Raw genomic sequence first — 16,599 nt, forward strand, 5'->3', positions numbered from 1 at the left:
CACCTCCTCAATTAAAAAATAAATCGTTAAATTAAAATTAATTATTGAAATTTGTCAGTAGATTTGTTAGCTGTAAAATAAACAGTGGTATTAAAGTTCCTTCCTGTTAAATAGTAACATTTAACTTAAGGACAGTTTTTTTCTACTGATTAAAAAAAAATAGTAAAACCTGCTAAGCTTATATACATCAACTTTAGTAAAGAAACACTGTAGCATGAAAAACACAAGTAGACACATTATTGTTTTTACTTTTACTTCTGCATGAATAAATGGACGCAGACATAGAAGAGTTAACGGAGTGAAAATATCCCGGAGCCTGAATTTTTGTCTATTAAAAATGTTTCCCAGGGCTCCACCTGCTGGATTTATTTATTTTTTTCTGTGATAGATTAACGTGTTGCTGGGTGCCATTTTTTGTCCCGCCCACAAATTCCATCTGCCACGTTGATCTGTTTGTTTTGTGGTGTTTGTTTAGTAAAACCTACAATGGGCCTTCACCATAACCTGGCTGATAGCTGAAATTTCTGGTTAGGCATCTAACATTTATTTATTTATTTATTTATTTAACGATCAAAACCAGCTATGCACGAACAGTTACTTTCAAGTGGTTCTGTTATGACCAGTACATGCATACACACACTTTTCCCAGAGAAACAAAATGCAATAAAACACACAAACAGGAGTGTTCCCAAGATTTTTTGAAATGAGGTGGCACTGGGGGACCAACAATCAGCTGGCAGGGGGCATGAGAAAACAGAAAATTCTATGAGAAATAAATATCAAACCACGTCACTAAAAGACAAACTGAAAATTCAGCACATTAGAAAAACTTTAGTTGTTGCCTTAATAAATGTGCATTGGATGTGGGTGACCCTTGACCATGGAACTGAAACAAAACATTAAACACTGAGTCCCAAGGTAATGGAGCTCACAAATTGCAGTCTGGTTGCAACCATTAATGTCTATTGTTCTGCTGAGTGGTAGAATTAAAGACAGATCTCCCATTATTCCTTTGTTTTATGTTAACCTGTGCAAGGTAAAAAAGTAATGTTAGGCAGTGGACCAAGTCACTGTGAAGTACATATATGAGTCAGTTTTTTATTAGCACACCCTTATTATTCAGTTGCATATCGTTATATAGCTGTATTACGATAACTCACTGAGGAGCACAATACTGTTTTTCCTCAAAAACAGATGATGGTGTTGCAATGTTATGACAACACAGCTTTGGAGAGGTGACACAGGAGGCCCAAAACTGTAGCCACGTCCTTGAACATGAGTAGTTATAACTTCTATCCCTCCCTCCATCCATCCTTCCATCCATCCATCCATTTACTTTCCCTTATACAATTCAAGGATGTGGAGCTGGATGTCTGGAGCAGCTAATCCCCACCTGGCAGCAGGGGTGCATCCTGGCTGGGTAGGTTATCAGAATCCATTACGGACAGAAAACCTCAAATTCACTGTCAAATCCACATCTAAACCAGTTCAGGAGAATGTCTTTGGACTGTGGGCGGAAACTCATATGATAATATCTTCCATTGTACCATTTTGCTTAATAACTCGTTTTTTTAATACTGAAAAAATGTCATTTTGTAATTTAAAAAAATGAAGACAGAGAAGTTCTGTATATTATCCTTTTCATGCTTTTAAAATATATTTGCAAAAGTGTTTTAAGACACGGAGCGAAACTCACCATCGCAGTGGGATCACCGACCTCTTTATCAAGCCCCGCCCACACTCCCGGAACAGGAAGTACCAGCGCGTTGCTGCTGACGTTGGTGCTGTCTAATCTAACGATGGCGTCCACAGATCAGTCCCTCTTGGACTTAACAGATAAGGAAACCCGGGAGAAACTGTCGCTATGGGACCGCCGTGCCGATGCCACGGCTCCCCTCACGGAGAAACAGATGGACTCCGTCCTGGAGATCCGAGCCGCGGCCGAAAAGCTCTCTGTGCCCTCTGAGGTGAGCTGGAGCTCTGGACTCTGCTAGCTAGCTAGCAGTGCTGCTAACTTACTTTCTAAACGCAAGTGATGTCAAATAAAAGTCGAGGCTGCCACTGTATGACCTTAATTCCCCCTTTCATTACGTTACAAGTTAATTTATCTGGCATGTATGTATTTGTGCTTCACCACCTCGTCAACATGTCCAGGTAGTTAGCTTGAAATCAAGGAGCTTAGAAATAAGGAGCCTTGTTTTGTTTTGCAGCTACCCATTGAAGACTTGTGTAGCTTGTCATCTAGATCCTTGCAGTCCCCTTTCACTGCGACTGTTCCCGATTCAACAGAAAACATCCTGCTCAAAGGATTCCAGATGCTCAACATGGAAAACAATAGAATAGAAACTGCACAACAGGTGTCTGACCCAGTCAGCTTTAAGCAGTTATGCACCCAGTCAGATTTACCATACCTTAATAAGATGCATGGGTGTAATATAATTCCTTTTTTTTTTGTAGTTTTTTGCCTGGTTTGCCAAGCTGCAGGCAAACATGGGCCAGGACGAGAATGCAAAATACAGGTATGTAAATCTTATACTCCTCTGTAGTGTCATGCTGTGTGTAGGGCTGGATATTGATAAGATTATATACAAGTTATAGGCTGGATCCTTTACCAGTTGTCTAATTTATTCCTGATCAGCTTTCCAAAAAGATAGGCCTTAATAGGTCATGAATCAAGTTATGTATTAGTCTCAAGTGTACAGTACAAATAACCTCACTGAGGTTCGCATATGCTTCACTGCCATGTGTTTTTCATAAATTTTAATATTTGGTATTGCTCTGCTCCAGAACACCAGGCATTTTTTTGTTTTCAAACCAGCTCTTCATCTAAATAATCATCATTGCATGTCTAAAATCACAATTTTAGTCACCCATCATGCTTGGATTGAATTTTCCCTAATATCGGTTTTCCATCACTTTTATATCAAGATGAAATCTTTTTGCTTGCTCATCGCTGACATAACCTAAATTTGGTGGAAAAAATTAGAGATGAAAATGTAAAACGTGCATCTTCAGTGAAATTCTGGCCCCCTACCCAGCATGTTGGCCATAAGCTCAGCGTTATTCTCTGCTCTGCAAAAATTCTGGACAATGTGCACCAGTGCTTCCAAAGCTGCAGATTCATTTGGTGTCATTTTTCTTTTTGAACTTGTCACCGAGTATCCGTTCAGTTTTCTATCCAGTCATTCTCGTTGTTGACTACTTGGAAAATAATAACTTAAAAAAAAGAACATATACATGAACCAGCAAGTGAAATTTGTAAAGGTGTTGGTGAAAGTGCTTGTTGAACAGTGTATCAGATGTTTGCATTCTGAATCAGAGAAACACATCAGCTTTGATTTAAAGGCATTATTAAACATGCATAATTCTATTTGCAAGGTTCAAGCTTTCTGTTCGGTCAGACAGTCAGATTTATGTTCACCAGTCATGTTTGAGAAGACATTTGCATGCAGCTTAATAGTTGGTGAGGGCAGCAAAAGAAGAAACGATTGAAATGAGATTTCTAACCATCGGAGATACTCCAACAGTTTTGTTTTTTAAAATCACTTTTTATAAAAGAACTCATTGGCATTTTTAAACAATGACTGGCAGACTGAACAGGAAGGTTTGACCCGGATATCCACTAACTCTGCGAAGGCCAGCAGACAATAGCCAGAGGTTTTCCAGATTGTGTGTGCGTTGACTGGGTGTTTGTTTAGAGGAGGACAAGGTCAAATTACATGTTTTTGAAAGAATAAATCAGAATCAAACATGATGCTCTGTGATGCATCCATCCTTCGTCTGCTTATCCAGTTGAGGGTCGTGGGGGGCTGGAGTCGATCCATCCTACTGTTAGAGGCAGGGTACACCGTGGATAGGTCATTAATCAGGTGTAACACACAGAGACAGATAGCCATTTAAGCTCACATTCACATCTACTGTCAGTTTAGAATCACTGGCCTAACGCCATGCGGGAGGAAGCTGGAATATCCAGAGAGAACCCACGCAGACAGATGTGTGACGGTGCTAAACACTGCATCACCATTCTCTCCCACCTCTGTGCTTTATAAAATGCACCATCATACACTACTCACTCAGTTTTCAGATCTCTTAATTGCAGCAAAGTTGTTTCAAGAGTAAAATGAATGAAGTAAGAAATGACAGCTCACAGTGTGCGCTGCTTTCACATATCATCAGGCATGCGCCGCTGTGTTAGTTTCACTCAGCCAAAAAAGTGCAACCATCAAGTGTCACCTTACTGTTGCTGTTGTCAAATCTTCTAAAGCATGAAGCCAATATTTAGCTTCAGTGCACTATGCTGTCAAAGTTGAATGAAAGGAAGCAAAAGATAATGTCTGCTTTCCACTTAGGAAAACCAGAGATGATCTAAACTGCTACCAGGAACACTGTGATGTTATACTAAAAGATGTCAACACAGCTCTTGAGCACTTGGATTCCCTTCAGAAACAGTACCTGTTTGTGTCCAATAAGACTGGCGCCCTACATGAGGCCTGTGAACAGCTTCTTAAAGAACAGGTGAGATGCGCACGGGCACATCAGACTGTAAGCACTTTCCTTTATTAAAATCAGAAGATCCCTGGTAATCAGAAATTGTATGTACTTTGATGCAATGTAAAGCATATATAATTATTAAATAAAGCCATTTTTGGTGTCATTTTGTAAAGATTATTCTTATTTTAAGTTAATCAATATGTGCTTGAAATACTGATTTCCTGCTTTAATTCAAGTTGTTTTACAATAAAATTGTATTAACTGTTTATGAATTCAAGTCAAATTTATATGAAGTCCCCAGTTTTCAACATTAATTGAACACTCACAACTGCCTGAGAAGTAATTTCATGGAAAGATGAAGCCTGTTCCCTCGTTATTTCATGACAAATGAAGAAGATAAAAAAAGCTGTTTTAAATTTGTAATTAAAAGCTTTTCAAAGGAATATGAGGATGTCAGAGAGATGATGATGATTCAAGGGAGGGAGATCATCGTTAGGATAAAAAACAAAACAAATGAACCTTCCAGAAAAATAACATCATCTTTGGAAGTGGTCAAATCAGCAAACTGGTGCATTCTTAAAGATAATGAATGCACTGGCCAGCTCAGCTATGCCAAAGAGCCTGAAAGACCACAGAGAACTAAGTGCGTGATGACAGAATTATTTCCATGATTAAGAAAAACTACTTCAAAATATCTAACCAAGTCAACAACACTCTTAAGGTGGTGGATGTATCATTGTCAAGGTCTACAAAGAAGAAAATGAAATTATGGACTATACCAAACCAGGGATGGTAATAATTGTTTCGCCGTTCTCTGAGGAATAAATTAGTACATTGTTGAGTCTGCTGTTAAATGTCTTATAAATGTGTTATAAACTCGAGCTTTTTGCTTTTTGTTCTTTTTTTTTCCCCCCACAAGTGTTGGAGATTTGTGCTCAGGCTCGTAGAGACTGGACTGTTGTTAGAAGCTGAACTGAAATTATTAAGCTTCTTATAGCATGATTTTTATTATCTATTTTTGCTTGTTTTAACAATGGTGTTTTGTTTTCTCTCTGTTTGCAGGCAGAACTTGTTGACCTGGCAGAAAGCATACAGCAGAAACTGTCATATTTTAATGAGTTAGAAAACATAAACACGGTAGGCTGTGTCTGTTTGTTTGTTCGTTTGTTAAATGACTAAAACTATGCACTGAAATATGTTTAACTGGTTATTAGATATAGATTTTATTTTCGCACTCAGTTGCTGTAATTTTAAATAAGAAATTATTCTCAATTTTTACATCTTGAAAAATAAGACGAAGTAAAATCTGTAGTTTCTTGTTTTTTTTCTAGATATAGATTTAATTTTTACTGATCTGAAATTATGAATAACACACATAGCAGTGTTTACCAAAAACATTTTTTTTAAATTATAAAAAAGTATTAATTAATTAAAATCGAATGTCTTTGCCTTTGCAGAAACTGAACTCGCCAACCTTGTCTGTAAATAGTGAAGGTTTTATACCAATGCTGTCTAAGTTGGATGACTGCATTGAATATGTTTCATCACATGTAAGTACATTGTGCTGTCAGTTTTGCCTTTGAAGATCTCGTTTTACCTTTTTGTAGGAATATCAGGGATAGAGTAATCAGTAATCAGAAGGATGTGACATTTTTGTTGGAAGCGAATTTCCTTTTATGTAGTGAATGCACATTTACAGCGTGTGATGGAAAAGTTCTGTAAAAAGATCCATTAAAATCAAAAACATGCCCTATATTGTGTTAAAGGTCATATTCTTTTACACCTCTAAAGCATTTTTAGTGCAGATGGTATTTTTTACAACTTTTAGTGGAAGTCTTGTTATTGTCCCTTGCACTTGTGATCTGGACCTCTACCAGCGTGTCAAAACTGCAGACATTGTTGCTGGGAGACAAATCTCATGAGTGGTTCTGATGGTGAGGGAAAATTGTTTTGGTATACCTCCAAAAAAGTGCACTGTGAGCCATCCCGCCGTGCACAATACTTTAGATTGTTTCCTCAAAATGTTCTCCGTCAGACACCTCAGGATGTTACAGTAGAACTCGGCATTGATAAAATTTATGTTGAGCAATAAGCTGCCTTCAGGCTTGGACACTCAGGAGTCATCAACTTAAAAAAATGCTTGCTCATACCCAGAGATCCAGATGTCTTGATGAGCCTCCAGATGAAATCATGTTGAAACAGGAATTTGTGCTTCCTCTCTGTGTGAGTTTGAGGTCCAAAGTGAAATTGCAGAGTGCACAGTGCATGTGGTCAGAACAGGATTTACAGTCTAGAAATAGCACCATGGACACGACCAGCAAGGTGACCTTGAGCGCGTCAAATCTTTTGATTATCATGGAGGTGCTCTCAGAACACTTTAATCACACCTCATATGCTCAGTGTACATTTACAGTGAGTAATCGGGCACCGGTGAGTAATCAGGGATGTAGACAAGGGGGTGGGGATCAGGGAAACGCAGACCAAAATGATAACCTGTGATAACTCCAGAATGAATGATGTTTAACACTTGCTTATCTCTTTTCATTCCAGCCAAGTTTCAAGGACTATCCTGTTTATTTGGCCAAATTTAAACAATGTCTCTCTAAAGCTATGCATTTCATGAAGATTCACATTGTAAACACTATGCAAAACCTCACAAGCCAGTTAACAAAAAGGGTAAGTAAGCATTCTGTTTTTCTTTAGTGCTATTGACCACTGGTACACACACTGTATGCGTTTAGTGGAGTTTAATTTTGATTTCTTTTTGACTCCCACAGGATCCAATGGGTTTAACTAATGCAGACAACGCCTTTACCCTTTACTATGTAAAGTTCAGAGCAGCTTCACCAAAAGTTCGGGTGAGTTTAACGTTCTGTTGCCTGCTATTTATGCAGATCATAATTTTCTACAGTAAAAATCAAAATTTCTTTTTTCCCCTCTTCAGTCATTGATTGAACAGATAGAGCAGCGAGCAGAGAAGATTCCAGAGTGAGTATTTCTTTAGAAAAAGGCAGTAGTGGCACCGGTAGCATTAACCTTTTATAAATGTATATTTTGTTATAGTTAATGTGCTAAATGAAGTCTTCTATATTTATATTTATGCAAACAGATACCATCAGCTTCTTGATGAAGTTCATCAGTGTTATCTTGATCAAAGAGAGCAGCTCTTAAGTCCCTGCATTACATCCACCATTACTGACTTGACCAGCCAGAACAGCAAAGACCACTGTGCTTTGGTAAGTCTACTTAAAGGCTGGAATGGCTCTTTAGATATAGTAAGGTGACATTTGAGTTTGCTAAGAATGGACAGCTTGGGGCCCTCTGGGATATTTTCTGCACTGTGTTGAAGCACAAAGCTGTGCACATTATAAATGACCTTAACTTGAAGTTGTGAACAGCAGGGGTCCAGAGATTTCTCCTGTTTTATTCAGAAGTGGATTGCTTTGGAGACTAGGTGTTGTCAGTGTATCCCTAGTCATCCATAACAGTGCTGATTATTACGCTTTGTGTCTGAAATTTTAATAGACCCAAAAATTGGCACAATAAAAGTAAAACTTTTTTCTTTTAGTCATCTCCAATTTCATACTTCCGACAAACCCGATCCAGTTTTGAAGCCTGCAAAGGTTCAGTATTTTGACACTATCATGGCATTTGAGGCACTTCTCTAATTGGCTTGATGGGGATGCTATAATTAAAGCATTTCATGCAACAGAACGTCATAACAGCCGCACCATCTGCTCAGGTTATGCATCTTGTTAATGACTGCTGTAATAGGTGGCTGTATCATTTATGTGTGTTTGCTTGTTTGAGGTGAAGCCAAAGTATTTGCAGGCAATACAGCATGTGATCATTATGTGTATTTGTACAGGTTCGCAGTGGCTGTGCCTTTATGGTTCACGTGTGTCAGGATGAACACCAGCTGTACAATGAGTTCTTCTCCAAACCTACACCTAAACTAGAGTGAGCGGTATTCACATTAGTGTTTAGTAGCTCATGCAGGAAATGTGTGTTTGTTTAAGGTGTGGCATTTTAAACAGAACAATAGGCATTTCCAGTTTTGCTTATTATGTGCAGTGTTATGACAGTTTGTATTGTAGTTTAAGGGCTTTTTTTGCATATTTAAATATCGAAATGCCATTACTTAAGTCTTTGATTCTGCCAATGGAAGCTTAGACAGAAAGTATCGCATATGTTTCTTACAATGCATTGAAACAGTTTTTAATATCTGACAGTGAGCTGCTGGAGAAGCTGTGTTTGTCCCTGTATGATGTCCTCCGGCCTCTGATAATTCACATCATCCACCTGGAAACCCTGTCTGAGCTCTGTAGCATCCTCAAGAATGAGATGTTGGAAGATCATGTTCAAAATAATGGTATGTTGGAACTTGGTTCCTTTTTCTTCTTTCTGTAGGCGATTATTTGACTTGCACAGTCATGAAGAGAAGTTAAAAAATAAATTCTGCCAGCTCATCAATATTTCTGACAGTCTTCTTCAGTGCCACATCTCATATCACAACATGTCAGCTGAGTTATTGTCAGGACTCTTTTTCAGCCACTGTTCTGTGTTGTTGATTGATAGACTTGTATCTTGTGGATCGATGTTTTTGTTGCATCACCCAATATTTCTTAAGCTAGAGTTCTTGTATTGCTTGGCTGAAATTCTCCCATAAAATTTAAAATTTCTTTCAAATAATTGCAAAGCCTCTTGGCTCCTGCTCAATCACACTCCACAGTTGGGATGAGGTTTTGATATTGGTGTGGAGTGCCTTTTTTCTGTCCTAACACAGCAGAAATGTTGTGCAGCACCGAGGCAAACTTGAGACATGTTTCTTTTTTTAAAAACTCTTGAGAGCAGTGGTATTTTTTTGTAGTGTTCTTTCATTACCGTCATTTTCATTTACTGCTTTTCTTCTTATGGACATGTGATCAGAGACAAAGCGAGCTGTGAGTGAGGGTCCTTGGGTCCTTTTTCACATTGTGCTTTTGGCTTGATTTTTGCCAGACACCCACTCCTAGGTAGAGTAGCAACAGACCTGATTTTCTTCATTTTGTGGTGAGTTTGATAAACTCCCAGGTCTGCAAAATTCTGGGATAATTCTGGCTGGATTTGTAGAGTTGATTGATATTGTTTAGTTTCCTGACACCGACCCAGCTTTTAAACATAGTCAGCAAGTTTTCAATAGGGTTGAATTCAGGGCTTTTGGAAGGCCAATCCAGAAGCTCAAGTCTAGGCTGCTCTATCCATTCTGATCCCAGTTTTGATGTGTGTTTGGGATCATTGTCCTGTTGGAACACCCAACTTTGTCCAAGCTTCAGTCATCTAGCTTTTGATTTGAGGTGTGAAGTTGAAGTTTGAAACTTTCCAACTTGTATAAATTTATATAATTCACTTTCTTAGATCGTCATAATATTCAGGTTATAGTTCAGACCCTAAAGGGACTTGTATTTGTTGAATCTTTTCACAGCAAAGTAGTGGTTGAACTGTAAACTGACCTGCGTGCTTTCATGCAGCTGCTCAGCTGGGGGCCTTTGATGCCGTTGTGAAGCAGATGCTGGAGGACGTTCAGGAGAGGCTGGTCTATAGGACTCACATTTATATCCAGACCGATATCATAGGCTACAAACCAGCTCCAGGGGATCTGGCTTACCCTGAAAAACTGGAGATGATGGAGGTAAGGTTTTTATATGTTCCTTTTAAGATCTCTGTTATGTAGTTTTGCAGGCAAGCTTTAAGGGATAATTTGGTTTGGTTCTTATTCAAAGGCAGTGGTCCAATCCAAATATGTGCCCTAAGACCTAAACAGTTCACCTAGTATGTGATTGAGTGTTAAAAGATGCAATTGCTCAAAATATTACGAGTAGGAGTAAATAAGACTTTTGACATGTCTTATTACTTTTGTAGTGACCAAACATGTTATATACTGTTGTTGGTTTGGGACTTTATACTTTTTTTGTCTTAAGAGTAAAGATACTTGAGAAATAACAATAACTTGAGGTTAAATTGGTTCCTTTGTGTTTGTATAACTTTGTCTAAATCTTCTGGAGCTCACCTAGTTGGTGCTTTGATGTCTGTCTTGCTGAGTGGGGACTTTTTTTTTTAAACACAGTGCTAACCTTTGGCATAAAGCTAAATGTATCTCTCCCTATAATTTATGATATTTTTGCCACTTAATTTTCCATTAAAGGTCTATTTTTAAAAAGGTTTTGGTGGAACTGAAGTCATTATTAGTCATTAACCATCTGTGCCCTCCTCAAAACCACCAGTCAGAAACAGTCATTTCACCTTGCAGAACATAGGAGTTACCCTTTAAAACATCACAGCTGAGGCAGCTGTTTTAGCTGCTGATTGGAAAGGCCTGTCTAACAAAAAGAGGTGTAGAGGTGAAAGTATTCCTGAATACGGCATGCACTTTAACTGATACAATTTTTGGGTTAGCTGGCTGAAGCACATTTTGCTGCTGATGTCTTTCACAGCAGTAAAGTGCTTTTGCTTCCTTTTTTTTGTAGGGAATACGCTGTGAATGAGTTCCTCATACAACGTCCTTTCAAAGAACCAGAACTGTCATTCTAACTTATAAATTCTGTTATGTGCTGTGGTGTCATAGTATATACTTGTCCCTCTACATATGCTTTTTTTAAATAAATAAATACTGCTGTAATACTTTCAGCTTCTATGCAGTTAGCTGCTATGCAACCTCGATGTAATTAGTGCTGCAAAAATAGTATTTTCATATACTGTGTATGTATTTTATTTCTTTTTTTATTGTTGATACACTAGTTTAAATTATATGTCAGTAGAAAGGAAAAGTGGTGATCACAAGCTCCCACGTAAGTGTTTTTTCATACGCACCATTAGCACTGTCTGCAGGTCCATGAAAATATATTTTAAGTGTGAATTTAAGCCTTAGAAAACTTAAGTTTCATGAATGTCTGAACGTGTTGTTAAATATGCCTTTGAATTGTTACTAATGTCTTAAAATCTTCTAATGTCTTGCATACATACACTTTCTCAAACTCACACATTCTCTGATATTTCCTCTGATATTTATGAGTCTTTTTGTCTCGCTTCTTTGACTTTTTAAGTTTTATTTTATGTTAAACTTTCAAAGACCCATAGATTTCTTCTGTAGAAGAGACATCTAACGCTTTCTGTCTGCAGCTTCATAATAAGTTTGAATGTTTTAAGCTGAATTATGCAAATTTATTACTGTGGAATTTCTTTGGTCTTGTGAATACTCAAATGCCGTTAGATATGCCTTTGAGTCCTAACTTTTATTTAATGACTTTTAAATGTTTTGCACCTACACTTTTTTTCCCCATTAACATCAGAGCACCCTGATGTTCTTAGTATTTCTTAGATGTTTATCTGACTTCCTGTTTGTATACAAACTTGTTTTGCAAGTAAAATTTTATATTCATTTAGCCTTTTCGAAACCCGTGGGCCTCCCGTTGAAGCAAAAGTGGAAGAACATGACTTTCCAGAATCTTAAAATGTTCCTGCCTACCAACTCTCGCGTTTTACTTTCCCTGTCTTCAATAGAAAATTGCTCAGAGCTTGAAGGAAGAGCAGATGAAGCAGATGTCACAGGAGTCCGTTTTTTCTGATGTACAGCTTGACGATTCTAGTGGAAGAAGAAACAGCAGCGCTGGTCTGTGTTTCCAGATTGTGACACTAGCTTCCTGACAGTGTTTGGTGTTGCTGTCATTTATTGCCCAATGGCTTCTCCTCTTTTGAATATAGGCAAAGTAGAAGCATCTCGCCTCCAGACATCCGTCTCTCCTGCAGATCTGCATGGCATGTGGTACCCTACCGTCAGACGAACACTGGTTTGTCTGTCCAAGCTCTACAGATGTATTGATGTGAGTTCTTTGTGTTATTAGTTGTTGTTTTTTGTATGGAAACGTGTACAGCGTTTATTTTAACGCTTTTAAATTTCTTATTCGTGCATTTCCAACTCTTGGTCTTTTTCCAGAAAGCAGTCTTCCAGGGTTTATCTCAAGAAGCCTTATCTGCCTGCATCCAGTCCCTGCTTAAAGCTTCTGATATCATCCTTAAAAACAAGGTTGGCATGCAGCGTAGAGTATGCCTTTGTATTTCTTCTGAGCTTTTAAAATTGCATTTTTATTTAAAAAAAAAATAGTCTGGAAAGTGCCTTTCTTTTTACGTAGTAAATAAGATGTGGTCCCCGCTAATGAAAAATTCCTTCAGGCTACAAGATCCTGAACTAAAGCAGCTGGGATGTCATTTAAAGTTTATTTTAATCGGTACTTTATTATGCTCCACAGAGTGTTCAGCAGACCATCCCTTATTTATGGGCTTCTCTCACCTTCAAATTTGCTGTCAATATCTGTGCTAACTGGCCCATTTCAACCTAACGCTTTAAATTAAAGCAGCAGCATCAGTCTCAGAGGACACATTCCCACCCCTTGTTGATGTCTTTTTCCAATGTTTTAGTTGCTAGTTGAGCAATAAATGATTTCAGATGCCTTTTTCCCCCCCTCACAGTAATATGTCTCTTTCTGGCTATGGTTAATCAGCAGTTATTAATTAGGCATATTCCCTTATCGTCACTGAGCCCATGCTTTTTATGTTCTCTGTAGTTTGGATAGTCATCAGATGTCCTTTTGTTCTTGGCTGCCTGCAGTGTGGATTTTACCGTGTGCCTTTTACGTTCTGTAGACACAAATAGATGGGCAACTTTTCCTGATCAAGCACCTGCTGATAATGCGTGAACAGATTGCCCCATTTCACACCGATTTTGCCATCAAGGAAATCTCACTGGACCTGAAAAAAACGCGAGGTAAGATAATTAAAGGTGGAGGGAACATTGACGTTCAGCTCCATAAAGCCACTCATTACATTTTCATGCTCATTAAGCAACTTGTGCCTATCACATGCACCGGTGGCAACAATTAATGTGGAAATTGTAATCCAACACTATAATGTACATTAACCAGTGGCACACAGGGCAGATTTGCTCCCCCATCACCCTTCTCATAGTCAGTAAAGTATTACATGTGGCCACTAGAGGGCAATCTAATTCTGCACCAGCACAGATTTAGCGTCTCTTCTGTTTTTTCTTCTTTTTTTTTGGTTAAGATGCTGCCTTCAAAATCCTGAACCCTAAGGCTGTTCCCAAATTCTTCCGACTTAACAGTCACAACGCCATACTTGAATTCCTGTTGGAGGTAGTGTTTTTTTTTCTTCACCTTTTTTGACTAAATATACCATACACTTTATGTACTTTGATAGCACCCTGCCTGAGGGAAATGCCACTTGATAGTCCTAAAGCCTTTTTCTCTGTGGCCCCCAGGGAACACCAGAGATAAAGGAGCACTACATTGACTCTAAGAAGGATGTGGACCGACACCTGAAGTTCAGCTGTGAGCAGTTTATTCAGCAGCAGACTCAGATCTTTGTGGGGAACCTTGAGGAGTTTCTCACCAAGGTAACTGTTAGAGCGAAGGCAGAGTTAGCCTCAGGCAGCAAAGGCTCATCCTGACCTTCATTTTTTTCAGCTTTTACCTTTTACAAACATTATTTGCTTATTCAGTGATCACTGAAGGTCTCGGTACTTAACTGACAAGCGAAGATAAAATGACAGTTTGGTTTTTTTTCTTCATCGAGAAAATCTAATTCAGCGTGTGTATATATGTGTTCTTGTGCTTTGTGTTCTTTAACTGCAATAATTCTACCAGGTAACACACTGCCTATGCCTTCTTTCTACCTACCAGACTCTGTTTTGTGCTATTATTTATGTAAATACCGCTGTGATTGAATTAGTTTAAATGGCAGCAGACCCTCTTGTGCTTGTTTTCTTACCATAAATGACACAATTTAAGCCTTTTCAAATTTTCATGTTTTACCTTGGCTGCGTCTGCTTTCAGGTTGCAGCTCTTAAAACTATGGCCATCCAAGGTGGTCCCACGTACAGTATGTCTCAGCAACCTTGGGCACAGCCAGGTAAGATTTGTCTCAGGAAATGCCATAAGCATCGTACTGTAATTCATCAAAACCTGTATAGTAAATGCTAGAGGGCATGTCAGTGTTTTTTTTCTTTCTCTCTTTTCAGCAAAGATCAACGATATAGTGATGGCTACCTACCGCGTGATGAAGAGCAAGCTGCCAAGCACTTTACAGAGCATGTCCTTGTACTTGGCCAATAGAGACACAGAGTTCATCCTTTTCAAGCCTGTCCGGGTGGGTGGCAGCAAACCAAGGATATAGCATGTTACTACATGAGTCACTTTCTTTTTAAGCCATTGTTAAAGCTCGAGGAATCCAAGAATCCTTTAAGACTGTCTTTACAAAGCAGGGATATTATGCTCCCCAAGGTCCAATCAGCAGTTTTTAATAATATAAATAACACTGTATTTGCATGTATCATTTTTCGAGAGCTATAGAAAAAGGTCACGTTTGAAATCTACTTTTGGAATGACTCTTGTTTAAATTTTGGCTTTTAGATTGTGCCTTTAGCTGTAAATTGTTAGTGAGATTGAACTCTAATAGAGAAATCTTTGTGCTGCCTGTGTACTATTCGTCAAGGTGCCAGGTGAGGCTGAATGAGAGAGAAACAAAATTCAGCGGTTGACATGGAAACAAGATAGCGAGGGGACATAGGCCAGATGGAAATGCGGTTTTAATTTCCTTCCAGCACTCAGTAATAGGATGGCTTTTTCCACAGAATAACATCCAGCAGGTATTCCAAAGACTGCACGCTTTGCTTCAGGAGGAATACAGTGGAGAAGACCTTCAAATCATTGCATGTCCATCTATGGAGCAGGTACAGCACTGTGGGATTAGCACTGCCTAAAGGCATCTGACTTAGTTTTAATAACACTGCTGCAGCATCCAAAACTGCTGAAAGCAACTTGAGTGAAGAAACATTAAATAAGGTATATCAGCTAAGGCACGGTGAGCACTCATCATTTTTCACGGCTCTCTTTCAGATTAACCTGCTGCTGTCTGTGAATAAGTAATGTGGGGTGTAAGGATTCTGATTTAACTGCCTCTGGATAGTGATGGGCTGCTCCAGCGCCGGCCATGACCAGGAGCTTTGAGGTTGAGTGGGCGAGATGACCAGATGACTGCACCTGAGCTGCATGCTGGACCAGGAGAACTGAACCAACAGCAAAAAAAAAGAAAAATCAGCACAGGGCCAAAGAATTTCCTATAGAAACTCAAGTAGCTACAAGTATGAAGGGGGTTCGGGTGAAGTCTACACACAAACTGGGAAGTGGAGATTATCCTGTGGGTTACTGAGTTGATCATTTTGTTTGACTAAAATTAAATGTGGTGTTGGGGGTTTTAAGGTTGCTTTGTTGTAGAACAAATCCACTTTGAAAAGGGCGGATTTGTGATTACAGTTGCATCTCTCTGTACACCAAATTGAATTTGCACACTCTGTGATGGTGGGGTGCAGGCAGCGGCGCTTCAGGTGCACGAATGGAGCCACTAAGTAGTCGCTCATCAGCGCAGGTAGCTAACAGCCAGTAAAAGGGGCTCACATTCAGAGCTCCCTTGAGTGGTTTGGAAGGGTAAGAGAAAATGCTGCAAAATGTTTTATTCATCTATTTTAAACTGTAAGAGTCTTTGTAACACAGTTAACAGAAATATGATGACCTGTAGTACGTGTGTCTCAGATCCAACAAAGTTTTCCCCTCTAATCAACGCAAAATCCAAGCAGCTGTTTTTTCACCTCCTTACAAATTGTTTTCTTATTTCTATTGCAAGTGTGTAAAGACAATGGAATGTTATGTTTTATACTTTTTCCTTTTATAACTAAGTTTATTAAAACAAATATACTTCTACTCTATCACAATAATAGACTGTTGGGAGCTGTGCCCTGCACATGACTTGTGGGTATGTTTCCTGCAAGGTAACAAAAGTAACAGGACATTATACATGTAACTTTTGCGTAGCTCTGTCCGATGTAAAATGATGTGTACAGTTATTATATTTAAGGACATTCTGATTTTAAAAAAAAAAAAAAAAAAAAAAAAAAAAAAGTTGATGATCTTCGGCTCGTTTTATAAAGCTCTTTGTCACTGAATTCAAATTCGGAGCACACTGCAGCTTTAGTCACTTCAAACAAATGAGAAACTGCCA

General features: G+C 38.7%; 1 protein-coding gene across 2 annotated transcripts; it reads left to right on the forward strand.

Moving 5' to 3' along the window:
* Positions 1–1,761: 1,761 nt before the first annotated feature.
* Positions 1,762–15,678, forward strand: cog3 (component of oligomeric golgi complex 3). 2 transcript variants are annotated; one of them, XM_085384871.1, is made up of 23 exons: positions 1,762–1,967; positions 2,211–2,357; positions 2,458–2,519; positions 4,350–4,515; positions 5,554–5,628; positions 5,949–6,041; positions 7,042–7,167; positions 7,269–7,349; positions 7,436–7,479; positions 7,601–7,727; positions 8,360–8,451; positions 8,724–8,863; positions 10,002–10,162; positions 12,031–12,139; positions 12,232–12,350; positions 12,464–12,553; positions 13,171–13,291; positions 13,591–13,679; positions 13,805–13,939; positions 14,379–14,454; positions 14,564–14,691; positions 15,176–15,274; positions 15,441–15,678. In XM_085384871.1, the coding sequence occupies exons 1-23, from the start codon at positions 1,800–1,802 to the stop codon at positions 15,468–15,470; spliced, it is 2,478 nt and encodes an 825-aa protein (XP_085240997.1). In that variant the 5' UTR covers positions 1,762–1,799; the 3' UTR covers positions 15,471–15,678. The 2 variants fall into 2 exon arrangements, with proteins under 2 accessions (XP_085240997.1, XP_085240998.1); XM_085384872.1 differs by lacking the exon at positions 2,211–2,357.
* The last annotated feature ends 921 nt before the right edge of the window (positions 15,679–16,599 follow it).

The sequence above is a fragment of the Rhamphochromis longiceps genome, linkage group LG16 (genome assembly GCF_057381845.1).
Source record: "Rhamphochromis longiceps isolate RC_006_pf linkage group LG16, R_longiceps_female_GT1.1, whole genome shotgun sequence".
NCBI lineage: Eukaryota > Metazoa > Chordata > Actinopteri > Cichliformes > Cichlidae > Rhamphochromis > Rhamphochromis longiceps.

What these genes read in the sequence shown, in the direction of transcription:
- cog3 (XM_085384871.1), top strand. Translation starts at nt 1,800, where the DNA reads ATGGCGTCCACAGATCAGTCCCTCTTGGACTTAACAGATAAGGAAACC. An exon ending in AAGAAGAAACAGCAGCGCTG is followed by an intron (nt 12,140 to 12,231) that starts GTCTGTGTTTCC and finishes TTTTGAATATAG; the next exon opens with GCAAAGTAGAAGCATCTCGC. An exon ending in TTGAGGAGTTTCTCACCAAG is followed by an intron (nt 13,940 to 14,378) that starts GTAACTGTTAGA and finishes GTCTGCTTTCAG; the next exon opens with GTTGCAGCTCTTAAAACTAT.